We start from the raw sequence: 23,978 nt of genomic DNA, 5'->3' as shown, positions 1-23,978 counted from the left end.
AGGATAATCAATACAAGGTGTAAAAATAGCTGGAAGCTTAAGTGGATCCTATAATTTTTGAGAAGAGTTTGATGAATAAGGAGAAGGAGATTGAGCATTTGTCTCTGCAACTTCGGCTAAAGTAATAGGCATCAATGAGATCAATCAGATTACATTGAATGCAGATTAATGTGAAGCGTATAGCGTTTTCGTCCGCGCGGTTAGCCTAGTGGCTTTACGAGTCGCAACCATATGACTGGTGAAGGGGTGTCCTAGGTTCGATTCTCCTCGTCGACGACGTGAGGAGCTGAAGGATCTTCCTCAGCCATAGCCAAGTTAGCCGGTCTTAGGTGTGGACAGCAGGGTTTTATACGCCAGTTTATCTGGCGTTTTTCATCCCGAAAGCAGGCAAACCGGCCCGTGAACACACAGGGACACAGCCAGGAATACTTCGAGGCATAGGGATGACCATTCTATCCTCGTATTTAGGTTACGAAATCCAAGCATGCTTGGAGGGTTGTGGGCTTTAAAGGCCTGTTAAAGAGATTGAGATAGATAGTACAGAGTTTTCAAGAAAGAGAATATAGGATGAGGAAGAGGTAATGCTCGTGGTATACACCTCTATCCTCATAATTAGTAATTTCCGCCAAAAATTACATTTCGAGGAGAGTCCTATGCATTGCACTTCATCTGATGCAATGTGTTGTAATATAAAGGCCAGAAAGACAAAATATGCTGTTGTCAATGTTATAAACAAGGGGATTCAAGGCATAATGTGAAAGACAAGTATTAGCAAATTTGCAAAATGAAAGCAAGTGGAGTGTTGGTTATGATGAAATTAAAGTACAGAAATATGGATTGGAACACGGAAAGATCGCATGAAAAGAAATTGAATTTATACAGCTGCTAAGTGATAATTATTGAAGCTGCATATCATAAGGAGTAAACGGGGCGTGACCGTACTATATCGTTATAGGATCGAAAGATTGCCAGTACCCAAGGTGGACACATTGCCTCCGACTGAGAAGCGACATCTTCTGGTCCCGACATATTCTGAACCATATGGAATATTCTGCTAAGGATGGGTATATGTGGATCTGGAAGTCAGCCGATATATTATAAGAATCTGCAAGGGAAGAAAGACATCAATGATTAGAGGATAATCAAGGGGTAACTGAAGCCTAGCACTATCAGAGATATATACCAAATGTCCGAAGGATAAACCAAGTAGGAGTAAGATGGATAAGCTACATCAATAAATCAAGAACTTCAGAAAAAAAGTGTTACTGATCGTATATAAGACAATAGGTGATCAGATAGTTTACGAGCAGTAAAGCATCCTGTTATGCTTATTGCAAAAATGGCAGAAATCAGATTATGAGAAGAAATTTGCTGATCAGGTCAAAGGACATCCCCAAAAGTTCATTCACTATGTACATGCAGAAGGAATAATAAATTATTAAAGGATTACTTAAAAGGGGTGATGGTAGCGACTTGGCCGAAATATATGAAATATTTGGTTTACTGATTGACTACTTTGCAAGACTCCTTCATCCAAGTGTGGATACGGCAGATCTCTATGGAGAATAGAGATAGATACTTAGGAAATACTAAGGAATAGACAATAATTATGAGAATGCATAAAGGAAATGAAAGTCCAGATGTGGGATTAGGTGGAATTTCAGCTGGAATATTGCTAGAACATGTAGAGGAATTGGTCGTGCCTTAGAAGAGGCTGTTCTACTTAATTGTGAGGTCTGTTAAAGCCACGGGGCAAGAGAAAGAAGGGGAATTTATTACTCTTGCATAAAGGATGCCTTCCAATTATTGACTAATCAATATATAAGAAGAGATGATAGAATAGTTCAAGAATGAGTGGATAAGAATATGCCACTTTAGGGAAAGGGAGTTATTCCTTTCTAATGTACTAACTTTTTATAACAGAGTAATAGTTCAGTCGGATAAAGGGAATGGTTAGAGAGTGACTGTAGCTATTCCGTTTGTAAATACGTTTGACTGGATCCTTCATGGTACTCCATTACACAGACTGGAAAACAATCAGAGATATGACAGTTAACATTCCTCCTTATAAGGCTTTGATACGCCCCACTGGATTACTGTACTTAGGTCTATCCCCTACGTCACTTGGGGAGAAGAGTGAAAAGGATCAAGATAAGAATAACAACGACAGTGTGACCCGTGTAATTCTCCCTATGAAAATAGATTGTGGGTTGCAGAGGTTAGTCCAGAGGCGTAAACGAAGAGATATGATTTAAGTTACATTTTAGTAATATTTAAGTTATAAAACGGTTTTATGGGACAGAAGAAAGGTTATATTTCAGCTCTTGGCCAGAAAAAGCAGACCAAGTAATCATTCCTATATTGATATTGATATTCTGATATTTCTGATATTGAAATTACATCTTTAGTCTATTGATATTCTTAAAATCTAGTTTATCATAATTTTTAAACATTTTTGATCATAAAATAAAGAGAGCACTCGAACCACTTGAGTTGCTCAACATATAATCATTGTTCACGCCTTTCCTTTTGTCAGATATGCAAAGAAAGTCTTTAGTTAAACTTTCGTATACTTCCGTGGTATAACGTTATATAATAAATTGGTATTCATATAATCGTATAAATCGAAATCGATATAATAATATGTAACATCAGTGAAACGTATATCGGCTAGTTTTACATTTGGGCAATATACCATCCGCAATGGGGCACCGATAATGCCAAAGATTTGAATGAAATCCTTACTTTTTCATTATTAAGAGGATAATTTTCTTCATTAACGATCAGTAATTCTATAAAAACGTGAAACAAATAATAATAAGGAGTAATTATCGTTCATATATCCATCATGATAATGTTAGACTACATGACGGCCTGGTTGGCAGAGCGGTTAGCTTACTCTCTAAAGCCAAAAGGCCACGCGTTCGAATCCAGCAATGGGCAATGTTTGTGAGAACAGTAGTGGTGGTGGTCGGCGGTAGATGGCGTTGGTGTAGATGATGCAGTTCGCTGTAGCTGGTGGACTGAATGGTGAAGACGGAGAATTGTAGAGTAGATGCCCTCCATCGATGAGTCTTTGTACTCCTTGGAGGCGTGACCTAATAATAATAATAATTTCCAAAAGGAAATTGACGGTAAAATTCATTTGTAGTTAGCTTTTGGACAATATTTTCTCTTCATCCACTTCGGTGGATGAAGAGAAAATATTGTCCTCACGCAATAGAAGTTTGATCATTATATTAGTGTTTTGGCATTCATTTTAGAAGGTATTTCATCTATTGATATTCCAGAAATACTTGACTTCGGACACTCCAGCATTCCCAAGTAAATATGAAGAAAGGATTCCATCTTCCGTGATATGTATGGTATATCCAGAGGGAAAACTGGAAAATCAGTTGAATAAGATTGATGGTATTCCAAAAATGATAATCTGGTAAGTTGGAAAGCAGAGCAAACATTTCCCATCTCTTGCTCATGATTCAATAATTTTGGGAACAATAATATTGATTCCGTCATTTTTGATGAAACTGGGGTGAGTGCAATGGGATGAAGATTTATGGCTGGTCTATGGTTCTTTTTTTCTTTGGAATGAGCTGAATGCATGCTCTTCGATTTATGGAAAATGCATTTGAAAAATTGTAGAGAAAACTCAGGACCGATGTTGGTGTATATGATGTATTCTAGGTGTGTATGTATTGCACTGTACGGGATCCAGTAATATAGATAACTACTAGAAATTACCAGATTGATTATCAACAGACACATAAAATATTTGAAGATATAAACCGATTTTATAAAGAGATAAACCTCCTTAAAGGTTGATAAGAATAATAATTATCGATTCTCCATCCAGGAATAGTACTTTGTTTATATATTATTATGCAAAATTGCCGCTGTTCGATTCCGTGCACTGTGTGTGTGTGTGTGTGTGGCTATTTCCGTTTTATTATTTTATTGCACCTTCAATTATAATTTTTCCACAGACCCGTTAATAATTTCTTCAGCAATTTAAGGCATGTTATAATTTAATATGCACACTCTAGAAACAGTGATGATTAATTATGTTCTGCAACAAGAAAAGTGATCTCAAACTCTCCTTATTTGTTTTTTCTCTTTAATATTGACAATGTGTCTTATACTCTATTCCAAAAATCCAGTTCAAAATAAAATAATTATCATTTCTCCCATCTTTGAAAACTAGCCTTGCTAATACTTTTCGTTTCTCGGAATTTTGATAAAGTGTACATTACACGTTATTATGTTGTGTTTTTGGTTTGGGGGAGGCGGGGGAGTTCTTTTGTATTTTTTAATAGTTAACAACTGCTAGTCTGTTTCGTAACTCAAAGATAAATTTCAGGACAAAATGGTATTAAAGCAGTTGATATAACCACAAGAAAGAACGTACTAGTAGCAGAGTTATGAAGGTAACTTATGTTCTTATATTTGTATATTCTGGTATGTTCTTTCTTGTGGTCATATCAGTTGTTTTGATGTCATTTTGTTCTAGGTGAATAACAGAACTTTCCAGACCCCCTCTCGTTGTATAACTCATCTCAACAGCAATTATTTTTGTACTAATTGATTGAAGACTAGCTTGGCACGGTTACCTCGAAGCTCGAAATTAGAGTGACTGTGGTTGTTTCGAATTTCGATCCTTTCATCGAAAACATCTACAACTATAATGACATGTATGTTATGTCTGTAGATTTCATAATTTACAGACATAAATTATTATATTGTACTCATTTGTCGATATTTCTGTTTCGTGAGATAAATATTTAAGAAGAAAACCAATGCCAGAATTGTATACAAAAGTGCACGTATTTTATTTCTAAATGATACCATATTATTTTCTTAATATGGAACAGAAAATTTTAATGTGGCTCTAAATATAACTTTTAGAGTGCCCGTCTGCACGCCCTAGGCTTCTGTTTGGACACTTTCGCCTATCAACTAAATATAAAAGTGATGAGAGGGCTGGATTCAATCTTCTTTAGAAGCGGATCGATGGAGGGATGGATGGAAGGTTTCCAGCTTAGTGTTATTAATTGAAATCCTGGACTGCATCCTCATTCTTAACAGTCTCACACATACCGTTATCCCTAGTTATTAATAGAATGATGGTTTTAATTGTCCTTAATGGCAATTACTCCTCTATAGTCAGTGGTCTTTATTTCCATACAGTACCATTAAGATGATGAATGATTACTGATTTCGAATAATAGTGAATATGAATAAAAAAACTTAATTAAGTTAAAGTAATTAAATTAATTCTGAACCAATGGCTAACTCCTGATTTTCATCGTCTTTATAATCTACCGTACTCAGTCGACACACATCCCTACGCATGAAATCAAGAATATATGCAACCTTTCCTGAAAAGTGGTCGGAGAAGAGTCTGCACCCGACTATCCACCAATCGTAGTCATCTCATTCAGCAACAAAATAATGGAGAAAGTTATCAAAAATGAATTATTCTACCTAGAAGCTCGTCAGTTAATCAGCTGCCATATTGGCTCAACTACTCTAGATCCACCTTGAATATTACTTTTAAATGGTGCATGTGTAATGTTTCTAAAAATTTCATTTGACACGAAAGTATTATAAGGAAAGTTTTTGGAATATCATATGATGAAAATATACTTAACACGAGAAAACAATTGAGAATTATGAAGACTGTTTCAAACTCCCATAAACACCTTAATAGAATTTCGTTGTTTGACCATATTTTAAGACAGACAACTCTAAAATTCGATGTAGCTTTAAAATACCAAAGAGCTTTACATCGATTTTTACAGAGGTCAAGTCCCATGAGAATCTTGTAAAAATAACCCTTTGGAAATTAACTGTATTTACTCCTTTAACAAGAATATTTTAGAATGTCAAAAACAAGGCAATGTTTTGTCACCGGAACGCTGTATAATAGCTCTCTATGAGGGAATAAGAAAGATCTGTTTACGAATTTTGTGTGTATGAGAAAGTGCTTACAAGTTCTGCGCATAAACACCTCCAAAGTCAGTCTGAAAAGTTCAAACAACTTTCCGCTGGCGGGCAACTTACGATCAAAAGAGTGCATGGAAGAGAACAAAGAGTGGGTTGAACTCTTTGGGTTGAAAAAGTGGAGTTACAACCCTTCGTTCGAGGTCTGAGAGAAGGCGTAATAAAAAGGGACAGCGCCGTGCAATAGGGGCTTCCAATTGTCACCAGAGAGAGCTTCCAGGTCGCCAGAGAGAATCCTTCCAGTCACTGAGAAGAACAGAGAGAACCCATTCAGCAGTCAAAAGAGACAGTTGTCGGCAGTTTCAGTTAATGCAGGCGGGCCGCAGTTTGAACTATTAGAGAGGGCAAGATAGAAAAGCCAGTCGTCCAGTTATTACCGCGAGCCCAAGCCAAAGGTCGGTGTAAAATACTCGAAGCAGCTTCGCTCGGGAGTTTTTTCTTTCACCTTGGGAGAACAACATTTTGCTGTAGTTTTACGAGTACCGCAGGTTGCAGTTCAAAGACCATTTTCCCGCAAAATACTGCTGATGCTGGACATTCCTGAAGGAAGCTCGAAATCTGAGATGAATGAATGCCATAAGACTTTAGTGACAGACGTTTGACTTTGTAAGTTCCATACTTTTGCACAATTCCTCTTATAAAATGTTATAGATGGACTATTAAGAATTAGTTTAATAGTAATAAGAAGTGTCCATAAGAGAGTCAATTTGCATGCTAGAAGCTAATATCAATGTTGTGAAATTAACTTTAGAGAGAGCTAGCTAACCTCTTTGCGAGTAAACTGGAAGTTTAATAAGCTGCATTTGTAAGCAGAGAGTAAATAAGTTTTTGAGTTAAAGAGATTATTTAGTGTGTGAAATGAAAGGGTTCTAATTTTATGCTAAAGATTTTATAAAGGGTGTCCCAAAATTCACGCAGGAAGTAATTTTGATAGAAAACACAGGTTTTTAATTAAGAAGTGTAAGAAGTATACAGTATAGGGTTATGCATGGAATAGCATATCGGGTAAATGACCTCCACGGCTTTGCTGGCACACACGCACTCTTTTGTCGATATTTTCCATGACCGTTTTGCATAAATGTGGCTGAATTTCGTTGATACAGCGCTCAATTTCCTCCTTTAAGGCGTTGGTGGTCGTGGGCTTCTTGGCATAAACCTTAGACTTCAAAAAACCCCAAAGGAAAAAGTCCAACAGCGTTAAGTCACATGATCTGGGCGGCATGATTCTGATCACCAAAACGGGAAATTACACGACCAGGAAATGAATCATGCAGTAATTGAATTGTTTCTCGCGCTGTATGGCATGTGGCAACGTCTTGTTGAAACCACATGTCGTCCACATCGATATCTTGCAATTTAGGCACAAAAAACTGGATTATCATGTCGCGATAGCGAGCACCATTAACTGTTATTGCCTTACCAGCCGCATTTTCGAAGACGAATGGACCGATGATGCTTCCAGCCCAAAATCCGCACCAAACAGTGACATGTTGTGGATGAGTTTGTTTCTCAACAATCACTCGTGGATTTTCTAAAACTCAAATGTGACAATTTTGTCGATTAACGTAGCCATCAAGATGAAAATCAGCCTCATCGCTGAAGATGATTTTGTTCGAAAAATAAGCATCCACGTTGTTCCATAATCCATTCAACGAACTCTCTTCGCTGTGTGTGTGTGTGTGTGTGGTCAGTAAGCTTCAGTTCTTGAGTCAATTGAACTTTGTAAGCACAAAAATGCAAATCTTTCGTGAGAATACGCTGTAGAGAGCTTCTCGAAATTCCCAATTCAAGACCACGTTACCGAATTGATGTTCCTGGACTCTCAGCAACACTCTTACGAACTGCTTTGATGTTTTCTGTTGAACGACTTGTTGAAGGATGGCCAAAGTGTATAAGATCACTAATTGATCCAGTTCCCTTGAATTTTTTAATTAATGTTTTCACGGTTGATGAAGTTAAATCACTAATCCGACCATATTTTGTACGAAAATTGGGAACTGTAGCTGCCAAACCTTCATTATTTTAAAATATTGCTCAACAATGAAAATGCGTTGTTCTTTCGTGTAGCGCTCCATTTTTAATAACCCTGAACTGTCAGCTGTCACGCTGTCTTTTTTTTTCCCGTTGGCAACACTTGACCGTACAAATGGCGCTAAATTTAAATCTAGCGAATTTAAATCCCAAACCGAATTTTGGGACACCCTGTAGATGGGTAGAGAAAGCAATGTCCCTCTCGTTTGATTCATGTATATTTCATATTAATGTAAATAAATGCGTTTTTATGATTTGTTAAAAGAGTGCTGCCTGATCCTTTATTTTTCACCTGCACTGTTCCTGAAAATATTGGACTTGTGAGCGGGAAAGAACTAAGGCATTAAAAGCGCAGTTTAATTACTTTACTTAAGAACCACAACTGTTTATATAAACTTTTTTGAAGGAATTTATGCTAGTAAGAGAGAGAGAGAGAGAGAGAGAGAGAGAGAGATCTAGCGAAAGTTTTGTTGTGTCTTATGCCGAATATTTGATATACTGATGGCGCACTTTAGAAATAAATTTTTCTGTGTTCATAGGCATACGACTAATAAATACGGAAGGACAAACATAATACCGAGTAGAGTAAGTAAGGTTACGAGAGAGAGAGAACGCGCACACTGCTATTTAGTATTGAAGAATATAGAAGAACATAATACATATAAACAACAACTTCTTTACACACTACTTTGACAATTGATCAAATAAAAGTGTGAAGAAAAATAAGTATGAAAATCCTGATAACTGAATATTTAATTTTTGATAAAGCTCTAATAGGGGATGTTCCCGTGGTCTTCAAGAATGGCGCTAAATAACCTAAGACAACTGTACGCAAGCTAATGCAAAGATGATAAAAAAAAAAACATCTGATGACTGCTTTAGACCTAAATAGGTCATTAAACTTTTGAAGATGATGATCTTGAAGAACGAAAATGGAGTGAAAAGAATATTAATTAAACAGATGCCTCAAAGATGATCTTGTACTATCGCCTTTTTTCTAAATTGTATTCGAAGCTTATCCAAAGGCTGAAGCACAGCCTCGAACACAAAATGCACCTCACTTGTGGGGTCTGGAGACTTAACTGAAAACTTCCGAAGAATGTTAGTTACAGCGATCTTCATTTCCAACATAGCATATTTCTGACCTAAAACATAATACAAAGAAATAGTTTTCAAAATACTTCAAAGTCCCCAGAAATATGTTTTATTAATTCATTTTCATCTAAAACTTTCAAGTATATTAACGTAAAATTCATAGATTCAGATAAAAGTACTGTAAATTAATTAAATATTTTTAATTAAGCAAACAGTTTTAATCTAATCAAAAGCTACGAATTAGCTCCATATCACCTAAATGTAAATCATTCCTACGAATTTTAAAAAATCACAAAATTAGTAGCAGAATTTAAGGTGGTAGCAAAGGGAATTTACGAGAGATGATCCTAGTAGATTCAAGCTATGCATTATCGAGGTTCGAAAGTGTTGTATCTGATAAAACATCAGAGAATTCAACAGTAACCAATTTGGCTCCGCTGCTCCACATGGGAGTCAGCTTTTATCACTGTTAAAGAGTAAGGATTTGGAGGAGCAAGATGTTGGCGCTAATGGGAGGTTGTCAAAGGAGAGAGTTTGAAAAACCTAGCATCTGACCCTATATCCAGATCAGACTGATAAACCAGGGAGAAGTGACTTAGATGAATATTATTATTAAGCATAAATTGCAGACAAAGTAAAAGTTGCAGATGGAGTATAAAGAAATTTGTGTTCAGCATGCCCATGAGCAATACAAGGCAAAGGCAAGAAGGGTGACCTGTATGTCAAGGAAGGAAGGTCAAAGTTAATTATGATTAAAAATTTAGCTGGTGATTCCAAAAAATCTGAATTAGAAGGAGGAAAGCCTATGGAATCGTCCATAAACTGTGATAATCATGGAGACGTAACCTACACAAACCAAATAATAGAATTACGGAGTATTTTTCACTCATGTTCATGAGAACAGAAGTTGAAGAAATTTAAATACTTAGAATATTGTAAAGACTCAATGTAAACAATCATGGGATTTGTTGGCATATCAGCCCGTGTAATGTCAGATTATGCAAAGGGACGATCAGGACCTCTGACAAAGATATTATGTTATGCCTCTGCAGTGGGGAGGTGGAAATGGAGTCGAAAGGGAGTAATATAATCCCACTGCATAAAAGGGGGTTCCAAGACAAAGGCAGCAAATTATAAACCATCACAGCAATGCTGGGTTGAGGAAACTGGTGAAAGAGAGAATTTAAGACTGGGTGAATGGTAATGTGTAATTTTATCAGTGAGAAAAATGGTTTTGTGAAGATTAGGCTTTCCTTAGTAATTTTCTTACTTTTTTATAATAAAGTGAGAATGAAGTTGAATAAGAGAAATGGATACTCAGTGATACTACTTGACTGTCAATCCATTTGGACAGGATGACCCATACAACTCTGTTACATACATTAGAACAAATGGGGGATGGATATGAATCAGATGATTTTGAATACATAGCGGCAGATGGACAGATAGCAAAGCTGTCTGTCCATCTGTTTATAGAGGATGAAGTCCGTGAGAAGGCAGGTGACGAGTGGTGTACGACAAAGCTTAGTACTTTATCCTCTTCGGTTGTTTAATTTGTACAACAATGATATAATAAATGACTTGGCATCAAATATTCAGTTGTTTGCTGATAGTGCAAAACTGAGAACAGCAACTATAAACGAAGGTAATATATAGAGATCCTGCAGATGTAAATGGACTCGCAGAAACGGAAAAGGCAAACGAATGCCAGTTTAATGTGGACATATAATAAATGACTATCATATGCATATTGATACACTTTTGGAAAAATGATCAGTAATATATTAATGTACATCCGCAGGAAACTGAGGAGGACTGCGACTTGATGATAATTGCGAACAGTGAGTTAAAGTTTAGAGGGCATATTGCAAAGGTAGACAACGGTACATTAGGTTAGGTGGTTGGTGAAGAACACACTAAAAAACAGAGACTGTAGGATTATTATTCCCCTCTAAATGCAGGATTATCATCATCATCATCATCATGCTGATTTAGGCCTAGCATGGCCTGTTGCGGCCTTAGAAATCATCGTTAGAGACGTCCTGGTTTTCTTTTTCCTAATGGCTTGCACTTGCAGGATTATTATTCCCCTCTTAATTAGACCAAATCTGAATTACTGCTCGCAGGTCTAGTCAACAGGATTAAGTAGGGACGAACAATTGTTTTAGAAGATGAAGAGGTAGGTGACTAGCATTGTGGCAGGTCCATAGAATGTTCTCTTTGAGAATAATGAAGGCCTCTATGGTTCAAAAACTAGTTGATATGGATAAAGCGGAGACACAATAGAATCATATACTTATGAAAGGTATTTTTAGGATTGACACTGAAGTCCTTTTTCAGTATATGGCAGTAACGGAGAGAACGAGAAATGGGAGTTGTGTAAGGGTACGGCTGGAACGGATTTTAGGACTAGGTCTTTGCTTAGAGGATGACAAATTGGTAGGGTGAGTTTCCAAAGGTGGTTGTGAATGCGTTTAAGGAGAGGTATGGTAGATATTGTGTGAATAATGGATCTTCCGAGAAATCTTCTGACGCATCTGATATGTACCTATCAATATAACACACGCTATCTGCTAACGCTCTTAATTCCCTATTGGATAGGGATTGGGGAGGCAGTTTTAGGTTTATCTAGCTTTTGGGGACAGAAGGTTATTTCAATTTCAAGCGATAGCCAATCAAGGATAGTTGAAGAAAACAACTTGCCGTGCCAGAGGTCAACGAACTCGGGATCGGTTAAAGGAAAGGATAGAAATATTTCCTTTAATCGGGAACTAGATTCCAAATGAGAACGGTTTTCTTCGAGGGGCGCTAACTGCTAGATCATTTCTTCAAATTTAGAAGACATTTAGAAGACATGATAGAGGAGTATAAGAAAATATGCTGCCTAGCAAAACAAGAAGAAAATGGACAAAAGACACGAAGTTTGAAAGGTTACAAAATATACACAAGTGAGCTAGAGATCGATATGACTATCAAAATAATGATAGACAATTTTCACTTTAGGTGGAAGACTTGATACCCAATCAGAAGCTATTCTAGCTTTAATTGTTGAGCATCGTACTAATTCACACTTTTATTTAAAGAAATATTATTACTTATTTAAATAATTCAATATAAGACTTGCTTTTGTGATAAACACTTGTGACAATGTCACTAATTCTTCACATGTCATGTTGATAATTATAAAATCAGTTAAAACTCTTGCCAAATAATACCATATTCAACAATATACCTTAATAATGATAATAATAATAATAACTCTTCCTAAGAGGTAAGTAACGAAACGTAATCTACTTTTCCAATGCAGTTCCTTGGACCCATGGAGAAAGGTAAGTAGCTATAAACGCTCCGTTTACTACTTTCTTCTGATTGGAACCTGGACGGATCAAAAGCTTCTGCATTCGGAAACATGTCTTCATCACGATGCAAGGTTATAAACGGAATTGCGATAGTCGTAATCTTAGGAATTATGTATTGATCTGAAACCAAGTAATCATATAAGTAGCTGTCCAATAGAAAGCAGATGAATCTCAATATCTGCGTCATGTAAATTTTTCAATAATAAAAACACTCAGGTTATGTTTGTTCGTTTCATATTCTGAATACATATAACTAATCAATAACTCTCGTGTAGAGTACCTTATGGAATCTTTCCAAGAAACACTTGGGATTGGTTGGACTGTTCGACTAAGAACACAAAATTTCTTTGTTATTTATATTAGATGTTATATTTATCCTGATATTCGTATTAAAATCGTTTTGGATTGCAAATATTAATTCTTGAAATATTGTGAGCTATTTAGTAACGTTTTCACAGAGTATTGGCATGCGAGGTTCTGGTCGCATGAATCACCTCAATTATCACGGCCAATGCTGATGTCTGATCTCTAATTGAGAATATGACGTAGGATATACACACAGTGTGGTCCATAAATTTTAGGACTTGATTTGTTGCGCGTACAATACTGGAGCCATCTGTCTGCATACACGCTAACTAAAGCGATTTAATGTCTTCACCACGGAGAGCGAGAATAGTTTACGTGCGGGAATTATGATGGGTAGTGCGAAGTGATTTTTCTTAATCCGTCATGGATATAAAAAGTAAACATTTATTACCATTAAATTACCATTAAATTACCATTAAATTTTGTTTTAAAGGGGATCTTTCCGCTAGAGAAAACCTTAGAAATAGTACATATAGAAATGAGGCTCTGAACCTATTGGGTGGGGGGGGGGGGGGGTGGGGGGGGGGGGGGGTGGGGGGGGGGGGGGGTGGGGGGGGGGGGGGGTGGGGGGGGGGGGGGGTGGGGGGGGGGGGGGGTGGGGGGGGGGGGGGGTGGGGGGGGGGGGGGGTGGGGGGGGGGGGGGGTGGGGGGGGGGGGGGGTGGGGGGGGGGGGGGGTGGGGGGGGGGGGGGGTGGGGGGGGGGGGGGGTGGGGGGGGGGGGGGGTGGGGGGGGGGGGGGGTGGGGGGGGGGGGGGGTGGGGGGGGGGGGGGGTGGGGGGGGGGGGGGGTGGGGGGGGGGGGGGGTGGGGGGGGGGGGGGGTGGGGGGGGGGGGGGGTGGGGGGGGGGGGGGGTGGGGGGGGGGGGGGGTGGGGGGGGGGGGGGGTGGGGGGGGGGGGGGGTGGGGGGGGGGGGGGGTGGGGGGGGGGGGGGGTGGGGGGGGGGGGGGGTGGGGGGGGGGGGGGGTGGGGGGGGGGGGGGGTGGGGGGGGGGGGGGGTAATTCTCATAATTTTGAAGCTAATAACTGTTCAGGTATGTGACTATTTTTAATCAGTAATATAAAATGCTTTATGCAGACATGTATTCATATTTAAAATTCTATGTAAAATTCACTGTAAAATTAAATATTTTAGACATTTTAGCCGAACTTGAGTAGTCTATTTGAGAGCATTCTTATGACGCATACTTGGACGTTGTAGGTTTGAAGACTAAGGAAGTCGGCCACGGAGAAATGTGTGCACCTATTCCATTCTTCTTCTGGTCCGCAAGTATTCAAAACCTTTTTCCTGTGAGAGAAAAATTTATCCTGCAAAACACAAAATTGGCAACGACATACATCTGGCAGCTGTATCGAGTTTTTATTTAAACTTCGGTGATTGACATAATTTACTTTTTTTGTTAACTATATGCTCGAGATGCTGGGAGACTTCACTTCTAGTGAGTAGAGATACAAATCGAAAATTTAATTTATATCTGGAATAAAAAAAAAAAAACGTTTTATTACTATTTCTTGTAATGTGTGCACTGTCTGTACTGGTTATCAAGAAGAAATAAAGAAGGTGACCTTCATGGAGCATTTGCAGCGTTTGCACCGAGGAAGATTTTATAGAAGAATTGGCTACTTTAGTTTTATGAATAAGCGTTTAATTCTCGTGATTTCCTTCTGTCAAAGATCGTAATCCACTGTTATGCCTTTCATGAGAAGAAAACAATCGAGTATAAATCCTGGTTATAATTCCTTGGTAAGCTTCTCTTATTATTAATGGCAGTAAAAGATTTTAGTTTAAACAAAAGCATATTCAAATACTTATCTGCTACAGAGTTTTCCACTTTCGTTGAATACAATATATTTTTTATTATTCTTTCCTTATTTATAATTTGGAAACCTAACGACTTTGTTGAGACAAAGAAAAGTAAACCAAAGGCTTTTAAAATATTCTTTTTTAAAAAAGTTCTCTTTCATTCCTTCTTAATTTAAAATTTGTGTTAAAAATCAGATTCGTTAATTTATTTTTTTTTAAAAATTCATAAATTATACGAACTCAAAAGGCTATAAAGCGTATAGTACACTAGTACCGTGAGTGGAGTGAGTTTTTTTTTCTGTTTTATTTTTATTATTAATTTTTATGCTTTATTATTTTTTTTTCACTTCCATTATGCTATTGGAGTTATGGCATCACAGCTATAGTCCCCTGTTCAGTTCTGTATTGTATTGAGGTATATTATAATATGCAAAAATATATCAATGAGGTAGTTGATTCGTTATCGGAGATAAAGACCCAGCAAAGGTTGTAAAACCTATTGTACATTTGGATAGGACAACAGTTTTCTTTTTTATTATTTTATTTATATTTATTATTGTCCGCGCGGTTAACCTAGTGGCTGTGCGCTTCGCAACCATATGCCTGGGGAAGGAGTGTCCTAGGTTCGATTCCCGTCGGTGACTTGAGGAACTGAAGGATCTTTCTCAGCCATAGCCAAGTTAGCCGGTCTTAGGTGTGGACAGCAGCGTTTTTCCTCAGTTTATTCTGGGGTTTTTCATCCCGCAAAGCAGGCAAATTGGCCTTGAGAACTCAACACTACAGGCCATAGGATACACCGGGGCATAAGGCTGACCACCGTATCCTGTAAACGGAGTGAGGTCCGATGATCAATGGACCCTCGACACCGCAAGGTAAAAGAGGGTATAAGGAAGATGAGATTATGAGATATTTATTATTTTGCATAGTACTTTAATCCTACTATAGAGAATAAACATGGAACCTTTTCAAGCTAATTAAGGTCTCCAATTAGAGGATTAGCAGTCTCCGATCTGGTGATGAATTTCATCTCCCACTTACTCATAATTCCAAGCATTCACCCATACTAGAATTCGAATCCACAGCCTGTTGATGGCAGAGTGGGTATACTAAGTACGCTACTAACGAGGCCAGAGGTTAACACAAAATCCCAAAATCCAGTCATTGGTGGATTATCTACGAAAAAAGCAATCACTTAAAGGTCAAAAGTTACTGAGCTGGTAGTGTACATGATAGTTCCTTTTACGTGGGTGAACAAACAGGAAATAATAATAAGATACTGGGAAATTTCAGAAGAAGGGGTTTAATTTGAAATTTATCTGTTGAAACGTGAATAATGAATCTCGAGGTAATTTTTGATACATCCTTCATTAACATAAGACCATCTCCCGTCTTGAAGGAGGACTGAAGTGGCTTGAAAAACTTAAATTCCGTGGTAATTACTTATCTATTTATCTACAGGAACACAAATTTGCGTGCTTCCTAAATCTCCAAGATTTAGGACCTGCCCAATAGGATATATAGGTATATATAATTCTGGAAGTGTTTAACCTCCTGCGTTTCGCACCTAATCGATAAATGACAGTTTATAGATTCCTTGCGACTCCAATAAAGGGTGGATTACTGTTTATTCGGTCTGTTTGAATAAAATAAAAATATTGAAACTTAAGAGAATTTTCTACCATGTTTTGGGATCTTAAGTAAAATCAATCAAGCAATTGTAATTTTTGATTTAAACTGAATAGAATTTTGTCATCAAAAACACTTCAGAGTTTACGTAATATTCAACTACTTGACAAGAACAAAAAGAAAAAGAAAATATTTACTAAAAGTTGGATAAGGATCATCGGCAACGAATCGAATTTAATTCATTTAACACATAGTACAGATGGAAAAAGACAGTGCAATACAAGACAAACGTTAAGACAAAATTGCAATATTAGGTGATACGAAATAAGAAAAAAAATGCAACAAACTTTTATCTTATTAAAATAAGACAACGTTCACAAGACATGGTAGAATTTACATTTTATAAGAATAAGCGTAAAAGACATTGATGTATGCAATAGCGAATGCAACCCACGCGATATTGGAAAGTAGGAAATTTATAATACCCCACCTCTCTCTCTCTCTCTCTCTCTCTCTCTCTCTCTCCCTCTTACTATCTCTGTATGTCTTCCCCCCCCTCTAATGCAAGAAAGGATTGCGTCTTCTTGTTAAAGATTTCAGATATTTTTAATGTGGTCAGCGTTCCGTTGTACTTCTCATTCCCAAAGTAAGACTGTGTTAGATCTATAGATGAGTATATTCCCAAAACAGATTTGCCTACTTACGACACGAAATAGAATTTAAATTTACAATTTAAATTCTATTATTAAATAAAAATTACCAGCTAAATGCAACGCGTTATTTCGAAAGAATGTCACGCTAGGTATCTATGGAAACAATATTGTTGGTTGATGAACTTACGTAATAAACATTATTTAGAATTTTTTTCTATTATTGTAACAAAACTATCTCGTTCTCATTGTTCATTTATCATTTGAAGTAAAGCGTTTATACTGTGCGCACTGAAGTGATTATTATATAAAGAAGAAGAAAGTTGCTAATGACTATTTTATTTTTAAGTGGACGTTGATATTATATAAAGAAGAGAAAAGTTCCTAATGTGACTATTTTATTTTTAAGTGGACGTTGATATTAAGAGTAAAATGCCTCGTAATGAAGTTGATGTTTGCCGGAAATATAAAACGTATAGTGTAAAGATACTTTTATTGCTAATACTGTCCATATATTTGATAACCGAACAGAACTATATCCAAGAATCGGCTGAATGGATTTTGAACACATGCAGCCAATTTATTAGACTCAAACCGGAAGAACATGAGATTCAGCATGACAGAATAACCCGTATATGTAAAAACATAAAGGAAAGGACTATATCATTTGCAGACTATTTATGGAGAGAAATAGGGAAAATAGAAGTATCCTCTGTTTTCCAAAAAATACTGAGCTGTATAGGGATTTCCAACCACCGTCAAGTTGACTTAAGCAATTCAAACGACATGACAAGATCGAACAGGTTCATCGAATATTCGTCTAGACAGATAACTTCTTTCTATCGATGGATTGCAGAAAACTGTAAGAAATTAAAACTCGAACAAAATAGTTGGGTGAAATATTTCAAGTCCGGAGCTATTGACAAAAATGAAGGCGTTATCACCAAATATTTGAAGATTCTTGGATGCATTGAGGAAAAACAAGGTTTCCGGACATCTTTTATGGAATGGTTCCTTGAATATTTGGAAATGTGGGATAATATGACCGAACTCAAGCTATCCGTCAAGAAACATATTCTGGGAGAAAAAGTCCAAAGAGCTAGTAAATGTATTAAAATGAAAATGCTCTTGGCGAAAGTGAATAAGTTTAGCCTCGCGATATATATCATAGACATATGCCTTTTAGCAAGGTGGACGTGGTGTTTTTGTTACGAAAAAGACTCATCAAAGATTGACCGTAAAACTAGTCTTAGGAGATCTAAAGATTGGCGTGTTCACTTCCACAGGGTGTTTAACGATCGGATGGAAACACAATCACACGATCTTTACATCGAGGACGAATTTCACCACCTGCTTCTGTCGGACTATTTCATACTAGGTTTCTCACCAAAAAATGATGACTTGAAAACGGAATTCGCCAAACTCATTAACTATCCCGTAGAACTGTGTGATTATATCGATTACTACTTGCCAACACAGATAACTGAGGAGGAAATTGAAGAAATACGCGAAGATGTATTTGAATTATGGCCATTGTAAAGTTTCTACTGAATAATCTGTTCCTTTGTTTAAACTACTGTTTGCAATTAATCTTTTTTATTAATTTAAATCAAAATTTGAAAGCAATAAAATAACATCTTTTAACAAAATTTGAACACGTGTGCTTTTCTAAAGCTCTTTCTTTGCTCCACAAGAAGTTTTCATTCACTTTTTTAAAATCCACTTTGTTAATTCATCCCAGCCATTCCGGCTTCCGAAAAAAGAAAAGAGACAGAGAGCGAGAGAGAGAGAGAATGTGTAATTATATAATTAAGACAGCTTTTATCCCTTTTACCAGGATACAGTTGCAATTCGATAGAGATGCCATTAGACCATTTACACTGCACTATAAACCCCAGCATTATTTACGTGAAAGTAAATTCTATCTAGCTGACAACAGCTAAGCAACATGAATATTGCTTAGCGATTGTCAGCTAGATATTCAAAGAAGATTTTGCAAACATTGTGAGCACAGCCTCACAACTAATTTGAATTATGGAATCATATCTCGATTTACGCTTATCGTAGAAGCACACTTTACAGTTCAGGCGTTCGAAACCATTGGGTGGTTGATCCGTTTTCCCGCAGTGTGTGATATCTGTAGATTCCACCTGTTCGAGGCTTGTTTGAGGGACGGAAAAAAATCCTGTACCTCCACATGAAACCGCTAACTCACCATTTGATTAGAAAGATCTGCCACGATTCCTCACGTTATGGACTGGATTTAAACCCGGATGTTTTTTTTTTAATTTACATTCAAAACGAGGCGAGTTCTTAATGCGATTAAAATGACAGGTATGCAAATAAATAAAAAATATTATTAATATTATTACCTGACACCTCCAGAGAGTCCAAAGACTCATTGAGGGAGGACACTTACTCTACACCTCTGTATCCGCCATTCAATCCACTAATTACAACGAACTGCAACCATCATCATCTATACCAGGATTTTCCAAGCTGTGTTTAGCGGAAAGTGAATAAGTGTTCTTTGTAAAATTATCACAATTAATATGTGCCTGGAATGGTTTTACATGCTGCGACAAGTTCAAACATGTTTGAAAATCAGGAGATCCTCACTCTGCTTGTGGATTGTGCTATTAAGGCCAGTGCGCACTGGCCTTAACTCAGCCGCCCTCTGTTGTCGACATCTCCGAGCTCGAGTAAATTAGGAGGTATCTATTCTTAGAAACGTGCGGTCACAAGCAAGGTCAATGAGCTGCGATGCGGCCCGGCACGCCTGTAGTATGAGGTGTCGCATTTTTGCAATGCGATACAGTCTGCTTCGGCGATATTGTGCGCTTAGCTTTACATTGAATATGAGAACGATGATACTCGACTAAACAAGGTGTTCTGTTAAAATTTCTGGATTTACGAAGTGTTCCGTCCTAGGAAAAGTTTGAGAAACGCTGATATACACCAACGTAATCTACCGTCCACCACCATTATCACTAGTATATCCACAGACAATCACAAACATCCATGTCCATGCTGGATTCGAACCTGCAGCCTTTTGGCTGGAGAGCGGATACACTAACCACTCAGCCAACCATGCCGGTAGCTAAAATTATGGCGGCTAAAATCGACAAGAAGTTATTAAAAGTACTCAATTGATTTAATTAAATTATTCGCATTAAAAATTTGAAACTTTTTATTTAATGATTTGGGCCAGAAATATCCTATTGAATAAATTAAGATCGGGTTAATTAACATTCTTAGGAAGCTTTTCATCACTTCTCCAGACCTTCAGAATGAGGTGCATTTTTAATGTGAGAAGTTGTACGTACTTTGGTCAGTCATTGATGCATTATTCATTGTTGACAGCTCATAATTTCGTTTATGAAAAATTGAGTTGTATAGTTTTAGGACAAAAATAATGAAACATCGTAAACATATGAGAGAAAGATGAAACATTTGATATTCGAAATGCGATCCATACGCAATAAGAAGCTTTAGCGCTGTGGCAGTTTTCAGAGCGCCGCAGAAATTTCCGCTTCTTCGAATGTCTTTAATTTATCCGTTACATCTTTTTGGATGGATAGAACATCCACAAAATGGTATCCGTTCAGCTTCATTTTGAACTTGGGGAACAGAAAATAGTCCGCAGAGGATAAATCTGGTAAGTAATGGTTGATAAAGGATCGGGGATTCTTTCATGTGTCAACAAAATGACGCACTTTTGCCACTTTATGAGCGAGTTCTTTATGATGCAACAGGAAAAAAATTTGGCGAATGTAATGGGACCAGACGAACACGTTAAATGCGTTTAAGAAAGACGATCCATAAGTTCTTTATGAAATTACGCATTCACTGTTCTCCCCACCGGTATGAATTTTTTTTTTTTTTGTGTACTACGCCTTAAGAGTACCAATCCATTCAAAACTCCGTCTCTTTCTTTTGGGGATCTTAGGCGAAACACAAACTCTCATCTATCGTAATGATTTTTATCAAAAAAAAATTGTTGACATCCGCGTTTACGACAACGTCCTGCCAAGATGTAACTTAATCTTCGGTTTGCTCATCTGTCAAGGTGCGATACCACACAACTTCCTCGTTTATAAATATTCACGCAAAATGCGAAAACACGCGCTCTAAGGGAAGTTCAAAGCCGCCGCGATCTCCGCTGTCATGAGGTGATTCGATTATCGCTCTTCATCAACACAACGACAGCAGCAGTGTTCGCGTAAGTTCGAGTCGATGTGGGACGGCCACTTCTCTCGTCATCTGACGCCCTTCTGTCATGAAATAGCGAATATCACCCGAAGATATCAGATAGGTTCAGAGCCTCATTTCTATATGTACTATTTCTAAGGTTTTCTCCAGCGGAAAGATCCCCTTTAAAACAAAATTTAATGGTAATTTTCTGTTTACTTTTTATATCCATGACGGATTAAGAAAAATCACTTCGCACTACCCATCATAATTCCCGCACGTAAACTATTTTCGCTCTCCGGGGTGAAGACATTAAATCGCTTTAGTTAGCGTGTATGCAGACAGATGGCTCCAGTACTGTACGCGCAACAAATCAAGTCCTAAAATTTATGGACCACACTGTGTGTATATCCTACGTCATATTCTCAATTAGTGATCAGACATCAGCATTGGCCGTGATAATTGAGGTGATTCATGCGACCAGAACCTCGCATGCCAATACTCTGTGAAAACTTTACTAAATAGCTCACAATATTTCAAGAATTAATATTTGCAATCCAAAACGAATTTAATACGAAAATCAGGATAAACTTAACATCTAATATAAATAACAAAGAAATTTTGTGTTCTTAGTCGAACAGTCCAACCAATCCCAAGTGTTTCTTGGAAAGATTCCATAAGGTACTCTACACGAGAGAAAGAGCATTATGGCAGGCTGCCAAACCTGCTGTTTCGATCGGAAACGTTCGGTCTTGTTATTGATTGAGATGGTTGAGATCTTCATTTTAAAGTTCATAAACTATTTATTAACTTTAAAATGAATATTTTACACAGTGAACATGAAAGTAACTAATTCTTTAAAAGTAATTATTTTTCATTTACTTTAACAGTATTAAAATTATCTTTCATGAGCTTATCGTTCCATATCTCAAAGATGATCAGAAGAATTGAAACTTAATGGTTAAGGGAGAGAGAGAGAGAGAGAGAGAGAGAGAGAGAGAGAGAGAGAGAGAGAGAGAGAGAGAGAGAGAGAGAGAGAGAGAAGCCATTAAATAAAGGGAAGTGATTGAATTGCAGCAATATTTTTCTAATTATTTCCGGATGAGGAATGCCCAGTGATTTGACAAGCTGCACTAATTATGTAATAAAAACCTGCTGGAGATGAGGCCAGCATGAATGAATACTTGGTCTGAGACGTTGCAACGAAAAAGAACAAAAAGAAGTTTCTGTTTTGGTTATTAAGGGACGAAATGATTCTAATTTAGAGTAGTAGAATATTAGCATGTTGTTGTTGTTGTCATTATGTGCCATCCAATCGTTTTTGATTCTTGGTGGACCAAGATTCTCTTAATTACTTAAAGAAAGAGGAATTCTAATTTCACCTTGGTAAGTTCTTTTATGTTGTCCATCCAACTCTTCTGTGGTCTATTTCTTCTTCTTATTCCCTCAATCTTCCACATCAAAACTGCCTTTCTCAATGATTCATCAGATCGCATATTATGTTCAAAATACATCAACTTCTGTTTAGCGACCATCGCCTCCAAGAAGCATTTTGTCGTTATATCATTCTGTCTCTAAACCTTCTTATTGGCAATTCTTTAGGTCCATTGGATTCTGAATTGTCTCCTATACGTCCATAATTCAAATCAATAAATTCACTTTCTGTCTTTCTCCTTAATAATCCAGCTTTCACATCACTACCGGAAATACAATTGCTTTGACATTTCTAACTTTCCTGCTCTTACCACGCCTCTATATTTCATAAATTTTGTCAGGTTTAAAATTAGGTTTCTTTATTCCCATGACTATGCTTCTTTTAATTTCATCTTCATATTTCTGATGATTCTAGACTCCAGTAAATCATAACTTTCAACGATTTAATGTTATTTCCTTCTATAATATATTCCTTTAAATTGCCAGAAGCCATCACTTTTGTTTTGATGAAGTTGTCACTTAAGCATACCAATATGGATATTACTAGCCACTGTTCTACACTACTCCATCAATTAACACATAGGCTTCTAGAGAAATGCACCTAACTATGTAAAAATATAAAATCTTCTTTAAATTGATAAAGAATTGATACCAGAAACGCGAACTTATCCAACGTACTGTTCTAATGTAGATATCAAACTAGGAACTTTGTCAAGGTATTCAGCTTTGACATTTCTAAATATGAAATATGTGGGACGGTCGTCATGCAGACTCATGCCTACGACACGATTTTAACTCACAGCCTGTTAGTTGGAGACCGGGAAGATACTGTTCACTCGGGCAACCAGGCGTGCAGATATAACGCGTGCAGATATAAGCTGCTCAGGTGAGGTATGTGTGGATCGGATCGTGATTCAAAGATATTTGGTGAAACTTTTCCTCCATTGGATAGTTTATTAAGTAACCACATTTGGAGTTTCTTTATTGAGTATATGGGACAAGTAGACCAACTGTTTTACACTCCACATTTCCCTAGGCGTTGCATACAGATATACCCTATCATCCCTTCATAATGCCTCTGTATTTCATAGTTACACAGTACAGTACATATCATTATCAGCTGAAAACATGGCTGGAGTTACAGAGAGAGAGAGAGAGAGAGAGAGAGAGAGAGAGAGAGCAGGGTGATATCATTCTAATAATGCAATAATAATGAAACGAACGTGGAGATTCCTGTTCTTACAGTGAAAAAAAATGAAATGTAGAAAGAAATAACCGAGGGTAGTTTCGCATTATATTCATGTGTAACTGTCGTGGATTGATTCTATACTTCGATTTATGGAATGAATTTAACACACTTTAATTTGTTTAAAGAAATTTTATAGAGTGGGTAATTTTAATTACAGTGACGAAAACAATTACGCG

At 37.3% G+C, this 23,978-nt stretch overlaps 1 protein-coding gene across 1 annotated transcript in view; it reads right to left on the bottom strand.

The window, feature by feature from the left end:
- Positions 1-15,694, bottom strand: part of LOC150099439 (cytochrome P450 4V2-like) — a 115,827-nt gene extending 100,133 nt beyond the window's left edge. Inside the window, exons 1-2 of the mRNA XM_090404353.1 lie at positions 15,691-15,694; positions 9,093-9,176 (exon numbers count right to left, since the gene is read on the bottom strand). Coding sequence (XP_090260479.1) covers positions 9,093-9,176; positions 15,691-15,694 — 88 coding nt within the window. The remainder of the gene's footprint in view (positions 1-9,092; positions 9,177-15,690) is intronic.
- Positions 15,695-23,978: the final 8,284 nt, after the last annotated feature.

Source organism: Typopeltis vanoorti, chromosome 14 (assembly GCF_054136105.1).
Source record: "Typopeltis vanoorti isolate ZY-2024b chromosome 14, IOZ_Tvanoo_1.0, whole genome shotgun sequence".
Taxonomy (NCBI): Eukaryota; Metazoa; Arthropoda; class Arachnida; order Uropygi; family Thelyphonidae; genus Typopeltis; species Typopeltis vanoorti.
This window is presented reverse-complemented; position numbering and strand designations above follow the sequence as displayed.